The 19,803-nt window shown below is 26.4% G+C and overlaps 2 protein-coding genes across 2 annotated transcripts; both read left to right on the top strand.

Moving 5' to 3' along the window:
* Positions 1 to 4,137: 4,137 nt before the first annotated feature.
* Positions 4,138 to 6,113, top strand: LOC107635674 (uncharacterized). Its single transcript, XM_016339222.3, has 2 exons — positions 4,138 to 4,269; positions 5,189 to 6,113. Exons 1-2 carry the CDS (start codon positions 4,224 to 4,226, stop codon positions 6,007 to 6,009), a joined length of 867 nt encoding a protein of 288 aa, XP_016194708.1. The 5' UTR covers positions 4,138 to 4,223; the 3' UTR covers positions 6,010 to 6,113.
* A 9,468-nt stretch (positions 6,114 to 15,581) lies between these two features.
* LOC107635676 (uncharacterized) lies at positions 15,582 to 17,453 on the top strand. Its single transcript, XM_088485820.1, has 4 exons — positions 15,582 to 15,704; positions 16,210 to 16,228; positions 16,314 to 16,443; positions 17,298 to 17,453. Exons 1-4 carry the CDS (start codon positions 15,656 to 15,658, stop codon positions 17,451 to 17,453), a joined length of 354 nt encoding a protein of 117 aa, XP_088341946.1. The 5' UTR covers positions 15,582 to 15,655.
* The last annotated feature ends 2,350 nt before the right edge of the window (positions 17,454 to 19,803 follow it).

The raw sequence follows: 19,803 nt of genomic DNA on the forward strand, positions 1-19,803 counted from the left end.
TTATATTTTGTTTGGTGATAAACTAAAACAAATTATGAAAATTCAATTTATTTTTATTTTTTTTATTCAAAAAATTTGAGATGAAAAATATAACAATAAAAAATATAATTATAAAAAATTAACAAGAATAATAAAAGAAAAAATAAAAAAATAAGTTGTGTCCCTTATTAGTATTTCTGTGTCCTTCCTGTCATGATAAACACAAAATACACTAATTCAGTATCTCTGGACACATTATCTATGTCCATATCTTCTCTACCAAATACAATTTTGTGTCTTATTATTCATGTCTTAGTGTCCTGTCTCTGTAAACAAACGCAGCCCAAGTGATGATCATAAAAATAAAAATATATTTTTTATTTAATTTTATAAAAAGTCTTAAACATCCTTACTTTATTTGATTAGACAAAAATACCATTTTAAATCAATCAAATTTTAGAATTCAATTAATCCTAATTTTATAGTTTCAATTAATTTAAACAACAAAACAAAAACATATTAAAAAAAACAAAAATCAATCTGTTTTTCGTCTTCTCCAATTTCCCTAATCATTCATCTCCCTCTGAAACAAAGAAAAACATATAAAAAAAAATAAAAAATAATCTGTTCTTCGCCTTCTCCTACTATCATTCATATCTAATCGGCAAAACCCTAACAATAATTACTAATCCCCCACCTTGCGCCCTCAACGCCCTCAATTTCTCTCCCAACTCTGGAAAGCTGTACATCTTCACAAACCCTGTCACCGGGGGCCTAGAGCCCTTCTTCTCGTTCATCTCCTTCCAGAAGGCCTACGTCGGCAACTCTTTGCTCCCGCCTATCAAAGAGCCGCTTGAGGCGGAATCAGAAGGACTCGATTTCAAGGTGCTTCTAAACGCCGACAACGGCATCGGTTCGCCGTCCTGCTTGTTCGCATTTGATTTATTTTTTTTATATGTTTCCTTTTGCGTCAGAGGGGATGAATGATTGGGGAAATTGGAGAAGACGAAGAACGATTGATTTTTATTTTTTTAATATGTTTTTGTTTTATTGTTTAAATTAATTGAAACTATAAAATTAGGATTAATTGAATTCTAAAATTTGATTGATTTAAAAAGATATTTTTGTCTAATCAAATAAAGTAAGGATGTTTAAGACTTTTTATAAAATTAAATAAAAAATATTTTTTTTTATTTAATTAAAGGGATATATTAGTAAAGGTGGTGATATAATATATATTTAAAAAAGAAAAAATTAAATACTGACGTAAAAAATAATTCCACGTGACTTGTTACTATTTATCCATATTTTAAATGTATCAATACGTATGAATTTATCATCGTAGCATAACAAACACCTTTTATTTTTCTTCTCTGATACAAATTCGGCCTCGCTCTAGGAATTATTAGGCCGTCACACAATTGAATCCCGCTCATTAGTTTTTTTTTTTTTTTTTTAGATATTCACTGTGAGGGGCATAAAATTGTTTTTTAAAAGTTTAAATAAATAAAAAATACATTAATAATTATCTCTAACACATTTTTTTAATTTTTTTATTTATCTTATAATACTATATTATAAAATAATATTTTTAAATAAATTTAAATTAATAAAAAAAACACATATATTATTATATTTTAAAAAAGATAAAAACTCATGTATATACAATTATTTTTATATCAAATTAAATTTATCAAATTATCTAATAATAATTTTTAATTACTAAATTTATGTAAAGATAATTATATATGAATTCTTACTTTTTAATAAAATACATTCTATAATACAAATTAAAATTATATAAAAAAATGTAAATTCCTTTTATGAATATTTTTTATTGTATAATTTAAAAAAAATGAATTTATTAATAATATTATTAGATTTTATAAAAAAAATATCTATAAACTTATATTTTTATTATATAATTTACCTCTAATAAATATCTAACGGATGCCTTTCTTAATCAAGGTTTTTTTTATTGGAAACTAATTGAAAAAGCACCTTAGGGGCAGAGACGCAATTTCGAGGCAAGATCAATTTTGAATAACGCGTATGGTCGTATGGACTTATGGGTACGGTAATCAAAATCTGCTACTCTTTAATTTAGGAGGTCTTCTCGAAAAACTAGGTTAAATAATAAATATTTATATTAAAAATAATTTATAAATAAATTATTTTATATTAAATTTTTTAATTTTAAAAATATTTATTTTAAAAAAATATAAAAAAATTTATTATAAAAAAAGTTATTTTTTTATTTTTTAATAAATACTTAAATAATTTTTTAAAAAATTATAATATAATTTTAAGAATTATACTAGATATTTATATTATATATTTTCATAAATTAAGATGACAAATCCTTGTTTCTTCTACTTGTAAGAAGGGGTCAAATCAAAGTACAAGTGCCTCAAATTCTTGTTTCTTCTACTTGTAAGAAGGAGTCAAATCAAAGTAGAAGTGCTTCCATTGATATTTAGAATTTATTACAAAATATATAGGAAATTAGAAGATTTTGTTTTTGATATTGGAGTAGTAACGGTATTTTTTTAATATGTGAATTAATGGGGTGTTATTTTTAAATATGGAATTGTTTAAGTAGATAAATAAAAATCAGATTGTCTAATTTGTAAGAAGCACAAAAATCAGACCGAAGAATTTGTGAGAGTACAAAAATCAGACCGAAAAAATTTTGTTAAAAAAATTAAAAAATTTAAAGTATAGAAATTGAACCCTCTAATTTGTGTATCTTCCACATTTTTAAAAAATACCAAAAATTACAATATTAAGATATATCACTACTTTTACTTCCATATACAAAAAAAAAAAAAAAACCTAAGAAATTATGTTTAACGTCATAATTTGTTTCATTTTGTCCCCCTATTAAAGAGTATTGCTATACAACCAAAAATCTTTAAATAATAACTAGCTTATAAATATTTAAAAAATTTAATTAATATGTATTTTTAAGGTACATAATAAAACTACTATTAACAGTATGTTTTAAATATTTTTATTTAATAAATAAAAAATAAATATGTTAAAATTTAAATTTTTATATTTTAATTTTTTTTTAATTTATCATCTTAACATGTGCTTTTAGAATACACATTAGATAAACTCATATTTAACTATTTATTATATAAAGTACGATGTTGTTTTTCAAATACACCGTAAGCGTGTATATAACACTCTTCTTTCCACTAGATGTGCCAATCTATATAAACAATTAATTAAGAAATTTCAGAAAATCATGTATTATTCTTAAAATTACGCTCCCAATAATAATGAACACAACCACATCCCAAAACAACTTGATCTTTTCTCCTGTTATCATCACATCACATTCAAATTTCTCCCAAAACAAAGCCAAGAAATTACTATACAATTTCATCACAATTGTGGATGTTATATAGAATTATAAAGGTTATAACTTATATCTATGAAATTTTTCAACGTTAAGTTAAGAGATAAGTTTTGGGTCAGTATTTTTATTAAAATTTGGTTAATATTTAATCAATAAATAAAAAATAAATAATTATATGTTATTAGATATAATTTTACACTACTAAAAATAATAATAATAGTTAATTAATGACTATAAATTATAAAATCTATTAGTCTCCTAATATTTCTCTTAAGTTGATTATTTAAGCAAATTAATAAATTAATTACTAAATTAATTCAAATTGATGTTTAAATTATTTATAGTTGCTAAGCGTTGTACTATTATAATCTTAATTAATTAATATCCTTAAATGCATCAGCCACTGTATATGCTAATGTGCATAAATTTCTAGTGTATATATTATATTATATTATATTATATTTGCCTCGTCAAACTACATGTATGGCCTACTAATTACGTGAAATTCCACGTAGTTTCATGCATTGAGAAATTCTAATTTGTTATTGTACTTGAAGGACGGGCAAGGCAATTACATTTATCGCTACCAACAATAATCTCGTTAGGTTCTCACCAATAACAAATAAACAAATATTTTTGAATTACATATTATTAATTAATAATTATTTAAAATTTATTTTTTAAAAAATATAAAATTAATAATTATTTACTTATACTTTTCTTTATTGCCTAAGTCACATTTCCTCTATAAATAGACACAAGCAATATCACAAATGCACAATCACATTTGCTCTATCTCGAGTTATACTTTAATTTCTCTCTTTATCATTGTCTCTAGCTATTCCGTCCTTTCCTCTTTCACTCTGACTCTACACAGATGGATAGCTCTTCCTCTTCGAGTCACCGTGGATCTTCTATAAATGGTATATGTATAATTATATATAACACGGATTTAATTTGTATATAGTGTTAAAAAAAATTCTGTTTTCAACAAAATTTGCGCATTTATTATATCTATATTATATATAATAGAAGTTTTTATTTTTTTTTATTTTCACCAACATTTGCACAATTATATTTATATCTATATATATTTTTATATTCTATATTATATTTATTATATATATATAATGGGAGTATAGATGAAGAATTGGCGTCCAACTTTTTTTTAAATATCCTTTAATATATAATTCATATAAAAATATTATTTTTAAGAAGTGAATTAGAACTTTTAAGTTTTAAATAACTTATTATGTCATATAAATATTTAATAGTAAAAACTTATATGAAGACAACTTCTTAGTCGAGAATTATTAGATGATTTGATAAATTTAACTAAATTATTATATAATAGTTCTCAATTATCAACTTTATACGAAGACAATTATATATGAGTTTTTATCATATTTAATAAATTAAAAATATTATTTTTACATCAAAATTAGTTACTAAAATCAGTCGTCAATGTATTTATGTATAAATATAGGTAGAAACTCAGGTGCAGTCAACTTCACGTAAAATTAATAGTTGGAAGCCGTTAGATGAAAATTTAATCAAATCAGTTAAATCATCTAACGGCTCTCACCTATCAACTTCACGTGAAATCGACTGCATCTGAATTTCTACCATAAATATATATAGTTTAATGGTAGAAACTTAGGTGCAGTCGATTTCACGTGAAGTTGATACCTGAGAGTTCTTAGATGATTTGACTGATTTGACTAAATTTTTATCTAACGACTCTCAGATATCAACTTCAAGTGAAGTGAACTGCAGGTGAGTTTTCACTAGTTTAATTTATTTTAATTGTTAATTTATATTTCAATATATATTTTATTGCAGAGGAGAAGCATATTGTTCTTCCCGGCATCCATGAACACGCGTTAATGTCAACGCCACCCGGAGCGCCATATAGCTGCGATGGATGTAAAGAAGGAGGGTGTGGACGCAGTTACCGTTGTGAAGAAAAGAATTGCAGAGGTTATGTCCTCCATGAAGAATGTGCAAGCGCTGTTCTTCATCGTGAAAACCCCGTAAGTCATTCATTTTTCAAAGGAGAAGTATTCGCGTTCCTAGAGAAACCTCTTGGGCGTCCTAGGGATTGTGATGCATGTAGAATGGAAGTGAAAGGGTTTGTGTATCATCGCAAAGCTACAAAAGATGTCGACGACACAGGCTTGGATTTGCATCCATGTTGTTCGAAGCTAAGAGACAACATTTCTTATGAAGAGTCACACGCGACAAAGACACTCACATTGCAACAAAACGTTCCGAAAAAGTGTCGCCTATGTGAGCGTAAGAAATTTGGGGACGATAACAAAGTTAAAGGGTGGTCATATGTAACTTCCGATGGAGATTGCTTTCATGTTTTTTGTTTTAAGGACTTGTTTCTTGAGAAACTCAAAGAGGAAGATTCCTCCCAAGAGAAAGCTGTAGTGTCAAGAATGCAGACCAATAATGTTACTGGGAATAATATGAAGGTTGTAAAAAAAGTTGGAGGAAAATCAAATTCAAAAGGATCAGAGATAACGAAGGTGGTGGCGAAGACAGCCACAACAGTGGTAGTCAAGCTATTGTTTTCATTAATTCTTGGAGGAGGACATCCAATTGCTCTTCTTCCTGCTCTTGTGGGATTGTTTTCTACTAGCTCCTCCTCCTCTTAATCAACTATTAACTTCACGTGAAAACAATTAAATGAATACTTTTCTATTGAATCGTTTCACTTCTTTTAATTTCAGTTGAGCAATTCCCTTTATATATGAGTTTGGTGTGCTTGTAATATAATCCTTACAATCTCATCAATAAATAAAATTTGTGTGTGAAACTTTTATATTTAGTCCCTTTTCACTACTTTGCTTATCTAGGAATTGTTCAAGAAACTACTACCACTTTAAATAAGGTTTTGAAAGGAAAAAGGATTTCTAAACCTCCACAAGGCCTTTGTATTGCATATAAATTTTTCTTTAACTTTTATCTCTGAGTGTGTGATTTATAAATAACCACAGATAGGGTTGGTGGGATTGGTGGTATATGCAGCTTGATTTATGGCTGAATCAAAACAAGAAGGAGTAGCTAGTGATTCTATCTGTTGCCTTGGTCATTAGCAATGATCTCCACTCGAGAAGTTTCATTTATCTTAGTTTTGTAAGTAAGTAGCGTGGATTAATGTAATAAGGACGAGCATTCCTCTGATTTGAAAGCAATAATAATGAAGTTTATAGAAACATTCAATGTATTTTAGAGTCTTATCGATTTTCATAAAGAAACAAGCATTGAATCTTGTTATGATTCCTTTGAATTCTTCTCTGTTGTATAGAGAATAACCATTACTGTTGAAGAAAATTCAGATTTCGCTATTAAAGGGAATAATAATAGTAGTAGGAAGAAAAGCTTAGCTTACTTTCTATTATCTTTAAATTAAAAACACATATATAAAAAATAATAAAATATATAAATATTAAAAAATTATCAGAATTTATTTATGTTAAGACTAATGATGTATTACATATATCATATTCCATGCATGCGCGCATAATATAACAACTATGCTAAGTATACTTGGATACTAATAAAATCAGCTATCAAAATCAGATACTAAAAAAGTAGCTATATGTATAATACTGTTGCTACGTTTTTAAGGTGATATAGTAACAAAAATAAGAGTAGCTTATTCTTTAAACATGAATGATAAGAAGCATATTTTTTGATTATGAAGATCATTACTTGAAAAGCGCACTCTATTCTTGAACGTTAAAAGTGTTGCCTTTGAGAATAGACAATGACCAAATAACTATTTCACGCTAAAGAAAAAAAATAATATATTTTTTGTTAAAGGCATCATATTTTTTTTTTCATTTTTAGTTACACTTTTTAAGATAAAGTAGTTAAATAGATAATTTTCTTATAGTGAAAATAAATATTATCATTATATTATCCTTATTTTATTTTCGAATACTCATACAAGACTTATCATTAGTCATACAAAAGACGGTTAATTATTGGTGGTATATATAAATCGAAAATGTTTAATAACAAAAAAAATTAGTTAAAAAATTTAAAATTTATTTTATTTAATATTTATTAATTATTATTTAAATTAATAAATATTAAATAAAATAAATTTAAATTATTTTTTTATCTTTTTAATATTATTGTATATAAATAGAATGTAAATAAGAACTGTAGTTATTTTTCTTTGTTTATTGTGATTATGTTTTTGTCTTCTAATAATACTTTAGAATACGAACTTATTCTTTCTTTTTTACTGCTGAAATTATAATAGAAACCTTCGAAGGTACAACTATATGAATACAACTCAAATATATGCACCAAACCCTAAGTATTTATATATGTTCATAATCTATTAATATCAAATATATTTGTATTAGATGAAAGCAGATTACATGTAACTATTTTTATATGAATTTGATAATTAAAAATAATTATATAATTATAAAAAAATTAAGAATTATCAAAATTTATTATTTTTTTTATCATTCAATTATCAATTTAATTTTTTTAATTTGATTGATGATGAAAAATAATAAATTTTGATTGACTCTTAACATTCTTCTATAATTATTTATTCAACTATGAATTTTGGAAGAATATTACTAAAAGAGAAGACAAGAATATAAAATAAAAAGTATATATTCAAATAGGACTTTAAAGAATTTTGTATCCGATATTTTTGTCTCCAAAAAATTTTTATTACGTAGAGATTTTTGAACTTTATAAAAATACAACATATACATTATTTCGTCATATTTTTTATCGAAGACTTATTTGTTCAAATAAAAATAATAAATTTGACTAAAATGTAATAAAATTTTGGAGACAAAAACGTTTTACGTACAAAATTTTAGAGACCTATATATACTCTAAAATAGGTGAAAATTCAAGAATTGTCATCAACGACCGCTTCAATAAGATGAGCAACGAGAGAAACAGGATCGCCCATAATGAGATCAAATGCTAGCTTGAACACCACTGCAGATATCTCGCAAACCTTCTTTATTTTCTCATAATTTCTTTTCTTGTTTCCTCCTCTAGCACTAGTACTCTGATTTGACTCCATCTAGTAGAAGAAACAAGGATTTGTGAATGTAGAAGTAGTAACAGTAGCAAATTTTGAAGGACAATTTTATAGTGTTTATAAATTTTGTATCTAGGTTATAACCTAACAAGAGATAGAATTCACTCTTTTTTCAAGGCACCATAAAACACATACACCAATTTTAAAAGAGAGGAGTATTTATACAGAGTTACAGACATAGTTAATGACGTGTTGGTTTCAGTACGTGATTTCTAACGGGATAATAGTCAAATTAGTTCCTAAAAGATAAGATATTTTTCAAATTCATTTCTAAAAGACTTTTTCAATCAAATTGGTCCTTCAAGGATTACGAATTAATCATATTTTTCTTCCAGTCACTTCATTAACAATTTTTTTCAAAAATTGATGTTGTAAAACGTTAATTGATAATATATATAATACCTGATATGTTTAATTGGACATTGACTAAATATGTTTATGAAAATTTATTAATTTAATTATTTTTTTCAATTACAAAAATCCTATTCCTAATATGACCTAATGACTAAATTGATAAATTTTCATAAACATATTTAGTCAACGTCTAATTGAACATGTTATGTGTCATGTCAGATTGTCAGTTAACATTTCACATCATCAATCGTTGACGAAAATTGTGAGTAGAGTAATCGAAGGACAGATATTATTAATTCGTAATATTTGAAAGACCAATTTGATTGAAAAAATCTTTCAAATACGAATGTCTTATCTTTCGCCAAGGGGTTGATGTCACGGTGAACAGTGCTGACGAGACTGATCTGGGAGCAGCACGAAAGTCAACTGCTGGTGATAATGTCCGCGCTGAGCTTGATGGCATGGAGGGCAGGGAGAAGCGTGAAGTGCCTGATGCACCTGACGAGCAGAATCAAGCCGGAAAGGAGATTGGCAGAAGTGTGGAGCATTGTTCGAACAACATAGCGAAGGAAAATATTCCACCAAGTGTCGTTAATGAGATTCACGCTAGTTTGGACGGGAGTGGTAAGCAACATGTTGGCATATGTCTGATGAGGGGTGATGCAGTATAGAATTTAGATTTAGAGGATGAGAATACAGTGGTGGAGGAAACTGGGTTGAAGGATGAAGGGACTGTAAGGAATTTAGAAGATTCGGGGGACTCAGAGTAGGATGCAGAAGATGAAACTAATCAAAATGAGCTAGGAGAAAGTTGGGATAAAAATATGGCTGAAAATAGGGCTGCTTGAGATCTGGTGGTCGAATCAGGAACTGTTTTATATGACGAGGATGTGGACATTATAGCTATTCTCCAAGCTCAAAATGAAGTATAGGCACAAAAAAGAAGGCAAAAAAAAAAAGAAAGAGAAAGTAAGAAGGAGTCGCCCCAAAAATCGGAATAAGGTGTGTAATAAAGTTTTTAAATGATTTAGTTCGTGGAATATGAGGAGTTTAGGGGGTGTTGGAAAGTGAGAAATGGTAAAAAATTTAAGTGTAAAAATAATGTGAATATGATAGGATTGATAGAGACAAAGAAGGAGGTGATTACTAAGTTTGATGTAGTGTAATTTGGGGTAATGATGCGGTGGGTTTGGAATTTATGGAATCGGAAGGTGCTTCTGGAGGTTTATTAATAATATGGGATGATATAATGTTTAGATTAAGTAATTGTTATAAAGGGGAGAGATTGTTGTGTATAGAAAGAGAATTAAGAAACAATCATTTTTATTTGTGCGGTTTGCTTGGTGTATGGTGCGCATACAAGGGAAGAGAAACTTGTTGTGTGAAAAAGAGTTGAGTTTTTTATCGGGAATATGTCAAGTTCATGTTTGTTACATGGGTGTCTTCAATGAGATTGTGTTGGAAGAAAGGAAATGCGCTAGTGTGTTAACAACAATATGGAACTGATGAATATAGAGTTGTATGACTGTAAGTTTATGTAGTTCAGGAATCAATCGTGCAGTCGAATTGATAAAATGTTGGTGAGTTTGGTTTTATTGTTATCATTTGGAGCTATTGGTTGAAAAAGAATGACAGAATCTTCAAGAATCAAGAAATAAGTGTTGAAAGAATAGTTAATAGGTCGATTAGGAATTACAAATAGTGGAGTGATATTTGATCTTTGAATTTTGCTAGGAAACCAACAGGGATATAGCCAACAACAAGCCAACAAAGATTTTTGAATTGCATTCCATATTTATTAATTATCATTAATTAATGATTATTTAAATTTTAATTTTTAAAAGATACAAAATTAATGATTATTAATTACCTCTTCTTACTCTAATTTACTTTTTACCATTTATCACGCAAATTCTAATTTCTTTCTAAAAAAAACGTCCAACCTCTAAAAAAAATAACAAAATATAAAATAAAGAATCATCCAAATCTTAAGAAAAAAAACATACAAAACATAAGAAAAAGAAACATCCAGAACTAATAAAAAAGAATCATCTAAATTCTAAGAAAAAAATATACAAAACATAAGAAAAAAATCATCCAAAACTAATAAAAAGAATTCTCCAAATCCTAAATAAATAAATAAAAAACGCATTAGCTATACAGAAAATATCCAATCAAATGAAGAAAAAACATCCACTAGTATACAAAAAAAACATTCCCACGAGACGAACCAAATACAATTCACTTGCATGAAAAAAAAAAATAAAACAGCATCTTCTTTCTCCCGCCCCAACGTACCTTAGAAATAGATTGAATTGCAATTTCACACTCAAATATTCATTGCCTTCCATTAAATTATTATTCACAACAATGGCTTAATTAATATCATATTTATATTATAAGTTTAATTAACATGCATAATTTATAATATTAATAATATGTGCTTTTAAGACATAAAATAAATAAATCCTGTATTATTAATAAATTGATTAAATTCTAATGAGAATGTGAAGTTGTCCTTGAATTTGTTCATATCCCTTTAAATATTTAACAAGGGAAATTGCATGTTGTGCATGAAACGCCTAAATTGCTCACCTATAACTATAAGGTTATGACCCTACTTTGAATATAAAACAAAGGCAACAACACGGTTCATATTTTTTCTCTCATTTTGTACCTAATATTAATTATATTGGAAAGTAGTATATTCTAAATTTCCAACACTTTTCTTTTATTGGTCATATAAAATAGGAAAAATAATACCTGAAACATTGTTTTCTTATTGTTTGATTAATTCAATTCAAACTTCTTCTTATTTTTTCTGAATATCTTTTCGAAATTTAATAAAAGGTTCAGTTTCAAAAAATAATATGAATAATTTAATATTTCATATATATTATGACTCAAGATTTTAAATTAAAGATAATCTTAAGTAAATAAATGTATTTGAGCTAAATAAAAATCCAAAAATAATTGTTCAAAATAAAATAAAAAAAAGAGATCTGGCTAAAAAATATCCAAAATAAAATTCTTATTTTTAATATTTATTTTATATTTTAATATGTATTTTTATATCAAAACAACATCCCTACCTTTTTTTTTAATCTCTTTTTATGGTGTTTAAATTTAAATATAGAATTTAAAAATAAAAATTGAGTCCCACAACTAAAATAAGGACAATATAATAGTCGTAATTTTGTTAGCAAAAATTGAGTCCCACAACTGAAATAATTAAGGACAATATAATAGTCGTAATTTTTTTAGCAAATATCGAAAGAAGAAAAAACCAATAATTTAGTGAAATGAGTCAAATGACTAATGATATGATAAGTCTTGTATGACGACTGACGAGTAAATACCCAAAAATAAAATAAAGACAATATAATAGTCGTAATTTTTTTTAGCAAATATCGAAAAAAAAGAAACCAATAATTTAGTAAAATACAACTGCTTTTGAAAAGTATTTTCCGTTTATCTTTAGTGATCTTAAAACGATCTGATCCAGTCACCAAAAAAAAAAAAAAACGATCTGATCCGACAAGAAATACTATTTGTTTTTTCTTTTAATTTTTACAACCTTTATTTTTAATTTTATGGCGAATAAAAAAACTGAACACTGTGATAAGAATACATAACATTTTTATTGTCACAGTTGCTTACATAGGTCGACCTCTTTATTTGTAGAGCCTAATTTTGTTAAGTCTACTTTTCTAATGCTCTTAAGAAACATTAAACATTATAAAGAGTATTTTTTAAATATTTTTTAATATGGTAAATTAAGATTTAATTTATGGTGAATTTAAATTTTATTTAAAAATTTATCATGATCATTGGCTAAAAAATTACTGTATTCAAAAAATAAAATTTAAATTCTCAATACTTACTTAAAAAAATGAACAGTTATTTTTTCTTAATTATTTGACCAACACAAATTTATTATTGAAAAAATAATATAACAGAAATAATATGAGCACACATCTTTTTAAGTCGAGACAATCAAGCTAATATTCATATTAATATTTGAAATTATACTTATATTCCAAATTGTTTCTTAAAATTTTAATTTACTTAATTTAGTTCTCGAATTTTTACTCCATAAATTGAATTAGTTGTTCAAATATTTTTCATTAACAACGTATTAATATGCGTGTACTAATATAATGTAACTATTAATATATACTATACGTACGTATCAAAATGTGATTTAACTACGTATAAGATGATGATGTATCAACTAAAAATATGCGATTTATGAATGTATACAAAAATGTCACCTAATATATATAACACCGTTTGTCCACGTTAATCTATCTTCTTAATTAATAAAATCTAACTTAAGAAGTCTACTTGTATTTAAGTCAAGTCAATTACATTAAATTATTAAATTTATAGCACTTATATATTATATATGGAACTTGTCCTATTCATATATAAGACAAGAAGTTTTAGGATACATCAATTTCAATGAATTTTCTACTCTTTATTATTAAATTTATAGCATTTATTATATATAAAACTTAGACAACTGAATATAAAAGCAATATTATGGGAATATAAAAGCAATATTATTAAAATATATAATTAAAATGTGTAAAAGTGAGGTTAAATACTAATTTTTCTATTGAGTGGTTTACTTCTTTTTAGTTTGAGCAATAAATTGTGTTTTCCTTTAATTCATATGTGAGTTTGGTGTGCTTTGTAATCCTTACAATATCAATAAATAAAATTTGCATGTAAATTTGGTTACCTTGTAACAACTTTTATAAAAATAATATTTAAAATTTATTTCATAATTTTCTTTCATATTTTATTTTTTATTTATAACATTCTATATAAAAATGATGGGTTGTATAACGAAATTAATTTAATATTTTTGACATAACTTTATTATTTTATACTTATAATGTTTATAATTATATATTTATTATATTTAATATTATACAATTTTAAAATATATATTATTATATATGTAATTAATAATAGTTTGAATATAATATTTTGAATAATTTAAATAATATATATTTATTATTTATTATTTTACCATGAGAATCATAATTTAAAATATAATTTAAAATATATATTTAGAATCATCACGAGTGGTTACATAAAATTTTCCATAATATATAAAGCTACTTTATGAAATAAAGAATTCAAGTTTAATATAACATCCCAAAATATTGATTCATAACATCCTAAAGAGTAATCACTACAATTATTTAAAAGACTTCAATTGTTATCACAATATATATCACTAACACTTAATTACTTCACTCATTGCTTTTTCTTTATCTCTTGGCATCAATGGCTCAATTTTTTCCTTTCCAAATTCATTTAAAAATCTTTAACTTCTAAAAATATCTTTAATTTAACATCCATAATTTTATATACATAACATACATATTTTTTTATATATAACATCTATAATATCATACATATATTATACATAATTTTTTAAATATATTAAATATTTATAATTTCATACACATAAAAATTCACATTAATTTGAACTTTTACTTCAATCATCAATAATTATTATTAATACAATATACAATGAATCAAATTGTCAATTTAAACTTTTATTTTTTATTTTTTATTCTGAGCATTGTTAGCATATTAGCACCCATAAACCATCTTTTGTATTACAATTTTATTAAAATTCATTTATTAATAATTTATATATAATATAAAAAAATAAATAAATATTTACAATTTTTTTACTTATCTTTTGTGATACATATTTTTATTAGATATTTAATTCTTTTAATCAAATTATAATTTTTGCTTATATCAATATATTTAAAAGTGTTATATTAACATGGTATATTAATAAATCTTAACATCTCAATTTCTTTTAGGAGAATGGTTTTTTTAAGTAGGAATTTTAGTTTATCTTATTCAGAAAAAAATACATTTGAAACTGTAATTACAAGAGGGATAAAAAAAGGTGTTTGCTACGGTACGATGATAAATACATATGTACCGATATATTTACAATATGGACAAATAACAATAAGCCATGTGTATTTTATTTTCCACATCAACACCTAATTTTTTGATAAAGAAAATATATATTATATCACTAATTTTATTAAAATATCCTTATAATTTAATAAAAATAAAAATATATTTTTATTTAATTTTTTAAAAGACTTGAATACTCTTTTTTATATATGTCAGGCAAAAATTACTCTTTTAGATTAATTAATCAAATAGTTTAATTTTACCATTTCAAAATTTAAATAATCTAAAAGACAAACAAAAATACATTTAACAAAATTATTTATTTTTTCATAAATCCTAATCAATTTGTTCATACTAAAAAATGAAAAAAATTTAAAAATATTAAAAAAATCACTTTGTTCTTGCTGAATTTCTTCCCAACCTTCACATCCCTTCTCTTTGTTTGAATTTTTCTTTCTTCTTTTTAATCTCGTCTCTTCTCCCTGATACCAGAAGACAAAAAAACTTCCTCCACGGCAAGGTTACCTTCCTTTCTTTCACAAATTTCAAACAATAAATATTTTAGGAAGAAGTAGTTGACATGCATTTAAAATTTTTATTAGAAATGTGATGCACGCACCATTATATGGTATATATTATATTTAGAGTGCAATTCTTTACTAAACATTTCCGTAATACTTATATAAGGAATTTAATTAATTGTCAGTCCATATATGTATTTGTTGCTGCAATAAGCAATAAGCTACTTCGGACCTATCTCAGCTGCCAATAAGGTTAGAAATCAGTATCGTTTGTCTATATATGTATTTGTTGCTGTAAATCAATGGCTTATTGAATTCTGTTTTTGGCTGCAGTTTTTCTCATCAAATGGTTTTCCTTGCCCAAGTCTCTAATTTACAATGTTCTCTTTGCCTCGTGCTCTCTCCTACCAGGGAGCTAGCTCAACAAGTATGCTTCTTATCTTTTAATGCATAGGTTATTGTTTCATTGATTTTAGGCTCTTTATCTTCAAAACCAGTGTCGCACTTTGCCTATTGCTTAGTTCATTGAGATGCAGCATTACATTCAAATCTGTTTTGACAATAATAGATATTTCAATGTGTGTGGTAGCTTTGATCAAGTGTCTGCCTAAATGGAGTTATTCCTACTTAGTCAAAGGACTAAAATGAACATTACCTCCTTGTTATTCACATATAATTTTATATATTTGATGCATCTTAATATTGATTAGTAATTTAGAATAGAAGCTTCTCTATTCAATTAAGTTACTCAACTTCCCTTGAAATTTGATTATGCAAGGTCCATGCCTAAGCAAAGTGGGCACTACTGTTTCTTTTATCTAGTGATGGCACTACTGTTTCTTTTATCTCTTTTCCGTTCTTATCTTTTCGGTGGATTTGGTATGAATGTGAATATGATCTTTGCTTCTTTTTTTTCTCTCTTGGTTCTTCAGGAATCCGACAATATCAGAGGTACTCTGCAGTTCTAATCTGATCAAGGCACTCATTTTATGTGAACTGTTTCAAACACTTCTAAAACTCTACAGATTTGTGTTAGTTCCATTTTTCTTGAAGGTGAGGATATAAATATGAGCATTTCACATGCTGCTGATTCTATTGGTTTGAAAGAGATACCAAGATATGAAGTTAAAATTATTGAGGAGGATGACTGGATGAAAGGAGCTCAGGTCAGTTTGCTTCTTTTCTAGATCAATATCATGAAGTTGTTCTTGTGTTGCTTTAGAAGATTGATCTAATATCTACGCAACTTCCTTGCTATTGAAGTTCTGCATTATTATGCTATATTCACATTTCTTCAGCCATCTAGTCTCTGTTCTATGATATTTGGTAAAGTTTTTCATGAGAAAAATGTCTTGGTATGCCTTTCACTCGAAGCCAGAGTAGCTGAAATTTTTTGGTGTATCTTCTAGTGTTTCTGTTCAAATCAATTTTGGAAGGGCATGAGTGAAAATTAGACAGGTTCATCTTTTATGAACTAGAAATCGAGTCAATGAGGCAATGATGCTCTTTATGAAATCGAGTTAGTCCTGTGTTCTAGCTGTTAAATACTAACTGCTAATTGTTTGGTTTCTGTTTAATAGCTATTAAATTTACTGCATTCTTTACTTAGCATTCTTATTCGGGGAATGATCACTTATTCATATTATGGAAAACTGTCAGTGCGAGAATGCCTTTGGTGTACAGTAGAGTTCATTTTCATTCTTACTTTGTTTCCTTGAACATCTCTGTGTGGAAAGCTAAATATTATAACCGTCTCTATCATATTCACATATTTTAACTGTCTTTTTTTGGTTAATTGACAAAACATATGTCAGATATGAATTTTCAGAAACATTTTGATATGACATGTTCTGTACTTATTGGGCCTTATATAGGGTTTAGGGTTTAATTATTAAGTTAGTATGAAAGAGCATATTATTGATGTAATAGAATCAGTTGAGAAATTAATCAAATGAGAGTTCAGGAAAGCAATTCTAGACCTTCTGCAGTTTCATATTCACCAATAATAGACCTTTTGCAGTTTGGTGCTGCCTTTGCCATTGGAGTCGATATAGATTCACAAGCAATTGCATCAGCATCTGAAAATGCTACTCTGAATAACATCAGATCAGACAAGCTGCAACTGCACTTGATTGCAAGCCAAGAGTTGTCGAGGGAGAAAATGCTTTCGAGATAGACACAGTCATTCACAAGGATAAATATGATGTGGTCATCGCAAACATACTTTTAAATCCTCTGTTAAATCTTGCTGATCAAATTATCTTTTCTGCAAAGCCTGGAGCAATTATTGGTCTCTCTGGAATCTTAAGTGAACAGGTAGTTTAAATGTTCAATTAATTCTCATTATCGATTTTCTTTATTCGGAATGCAGCTATCTCTTTGCTGCCAAATGCAGATTCTTGTTGGTGGAACTGCTTCGAATCACATTCTCCTCCTAAATTCATCTCCTTTGTTCCTTATGCAGGTCCAGAACTTATTACAAAAATATTCACTATTCTTAGAAGGCATAGAAGTGTCGAAAATGGATGACTGGGCCTGTGTGAGTGGCAGAAAAAGAAAGAATATAGATATCTGCTGATTCGTTGCTGTAGATGCTTGGTTTAGGGTTTAACTTTTCTCATCCAATCATTCTTTGCCGTTTTAATGCCACCCAGAATGTTTTACAAGAAGCAGCATGTTGATGATATACTAGGAATTATAGTTGATGATCAATACATTTTGTTTTTGTTTTGAAATATATATATTGACTTGCTTGTTTATAGTACTTTTCTTTTAGTTTGATAATACGATGAAATTTGTTTATTTTTTGAAATATTATAAATATTCAAATACAAATTAGATAAAAATTTGTATTAAATTTATATTTATTGTGTATGAAAATAAGTTTATTTTGTAATTAGAAAAAAAAAATTTTTACCTTACAGACGGATTTTCTGTCTGTAATCAGAATGTGAGATGATTTTTCAAAGTTTAAATTACAGACGGAAAATCTGTCGGAAAATCCGTTACAGACGGAAAATCCGTCGGAAAATCCATCTGTAATTACAGATGGAAAATCTGTCTGAAAATCTGTCTGTAATTACAGACAGAAAATCCGTCGAAAAGTTCGTCGGCTTCGGGAAATGGATGGAGAATTTACAGAGGGAAAATCCGTCGGTAACTTGTAAAAATCCGTCTGTAATTTTTCGACGGAAAAATTCCGTCGGTAAATAATTTCCGACGGGACTTTTACAGAGGGACAAAATCCGTCGGTAATTTCGTCGGTAACCAAAAATCCGTCTATAATAAGGACTAAATCTGTCTGTAATAACTAGTTTTCTAGTAGTGTATTACCTAAACTCGACCCTACCCCGCCTCTCCCAAGAACCTGCCCCGCACCTCGACCGGATAGGGATGGGATGGGTACCCGCAGGTTCGAGTGGTATTGTCATCCCTACCTTTAGTAAATTTCTTTCTCCTTCATCTCCCTCCTTTCTATCATCGTTATCAAAATTGAACTATTAATCGATTTGGCCAAATCACTTAATTACAAATTCAACCGGTGAAATACCGATTAAATTATTTGACCTAATAATAATTAAATAAGTATATAAAATTAGACGAATACTATTTTACTTTTTCTAAAATAACATATAAATTATCTTTTCTGATGTATTACATTCTAATTTGATGTTTATTTTAATACATATGTTATATATTTATTAAAATATTAATTTAAATTTTTTTAATTAACTAAATTCTAAACTAAAATATTGATATGACAAATTAAAAATAGAAACTCAAATTAGTGTCACCGTGAAAATTTGCAATTTGAAAAGTTTATCGTTAAGTAGATCTTTAAATTTAGAAATTTATTCTATACAATTTGGTTTCGAATTATATAAAAAAAAAAAAGAAAAAAATTCGAAACACTTTATATCTTGTTTTTTTAAAATTAATGTAGCTAGTTTGCAATTATTTTTTATGAAAGTATAGATTTTTATTTAATTTTTGTTAAAAATATGAGATTTTGTGTAAAAAATAAAAGAGTAATATATAACATTATTTTTCAAATATTTTGTTAAATTTTCAACAAATTTTAATAACCTAAAATCAATTTTTTATTTTTATTTTATTAGATAAATTAGTCATCTCACAAATTTTACTAAAAATTAAAAATAAATAAATACCCATTAAAATATAACATATCAAAAAAGATAATTTACATGTTATTTTAGAGAGAATATAATAGTATTTATCATAAAATTATAATAAATCAAAAGTTAAATAATGAAAGAAATAGATAATTATTATATTTATTATTGAATATTTAAAAATTGGAATGATAAAAATATTTCTTACAATCAAATAAATCTAATTAATTAATCGAGATGAAGATAGAAGTAAGGATCTACGATTGAAAAAAGAAAGTGATTCGAAAGAAAAACTGATCCATCGAAAGTGACGAAAAATGGGGGGAGGTCAAATAAATAATGAAACTATTTCGATAAAGATATTAAAAATATATTTTTTTTAAAGACGTTTAC

The sequence above is a fragment of the Arachis ipaensis genome, chromosome B4 (genome assembly GCF_059453495.1).
Source record: "Arachis ipaensis isolate K30076 ecotype BB chromosome B4, ASM5945349v1, whole genome shotgun sequence".
NCBI classification, from domain to species: domain Eukaryota; kingdom Viridiplantae; phylum Streptophyta; class Magnoliopsida; order Fabales; family Fabaceae; genus Arachis; species Arachis ipaensis.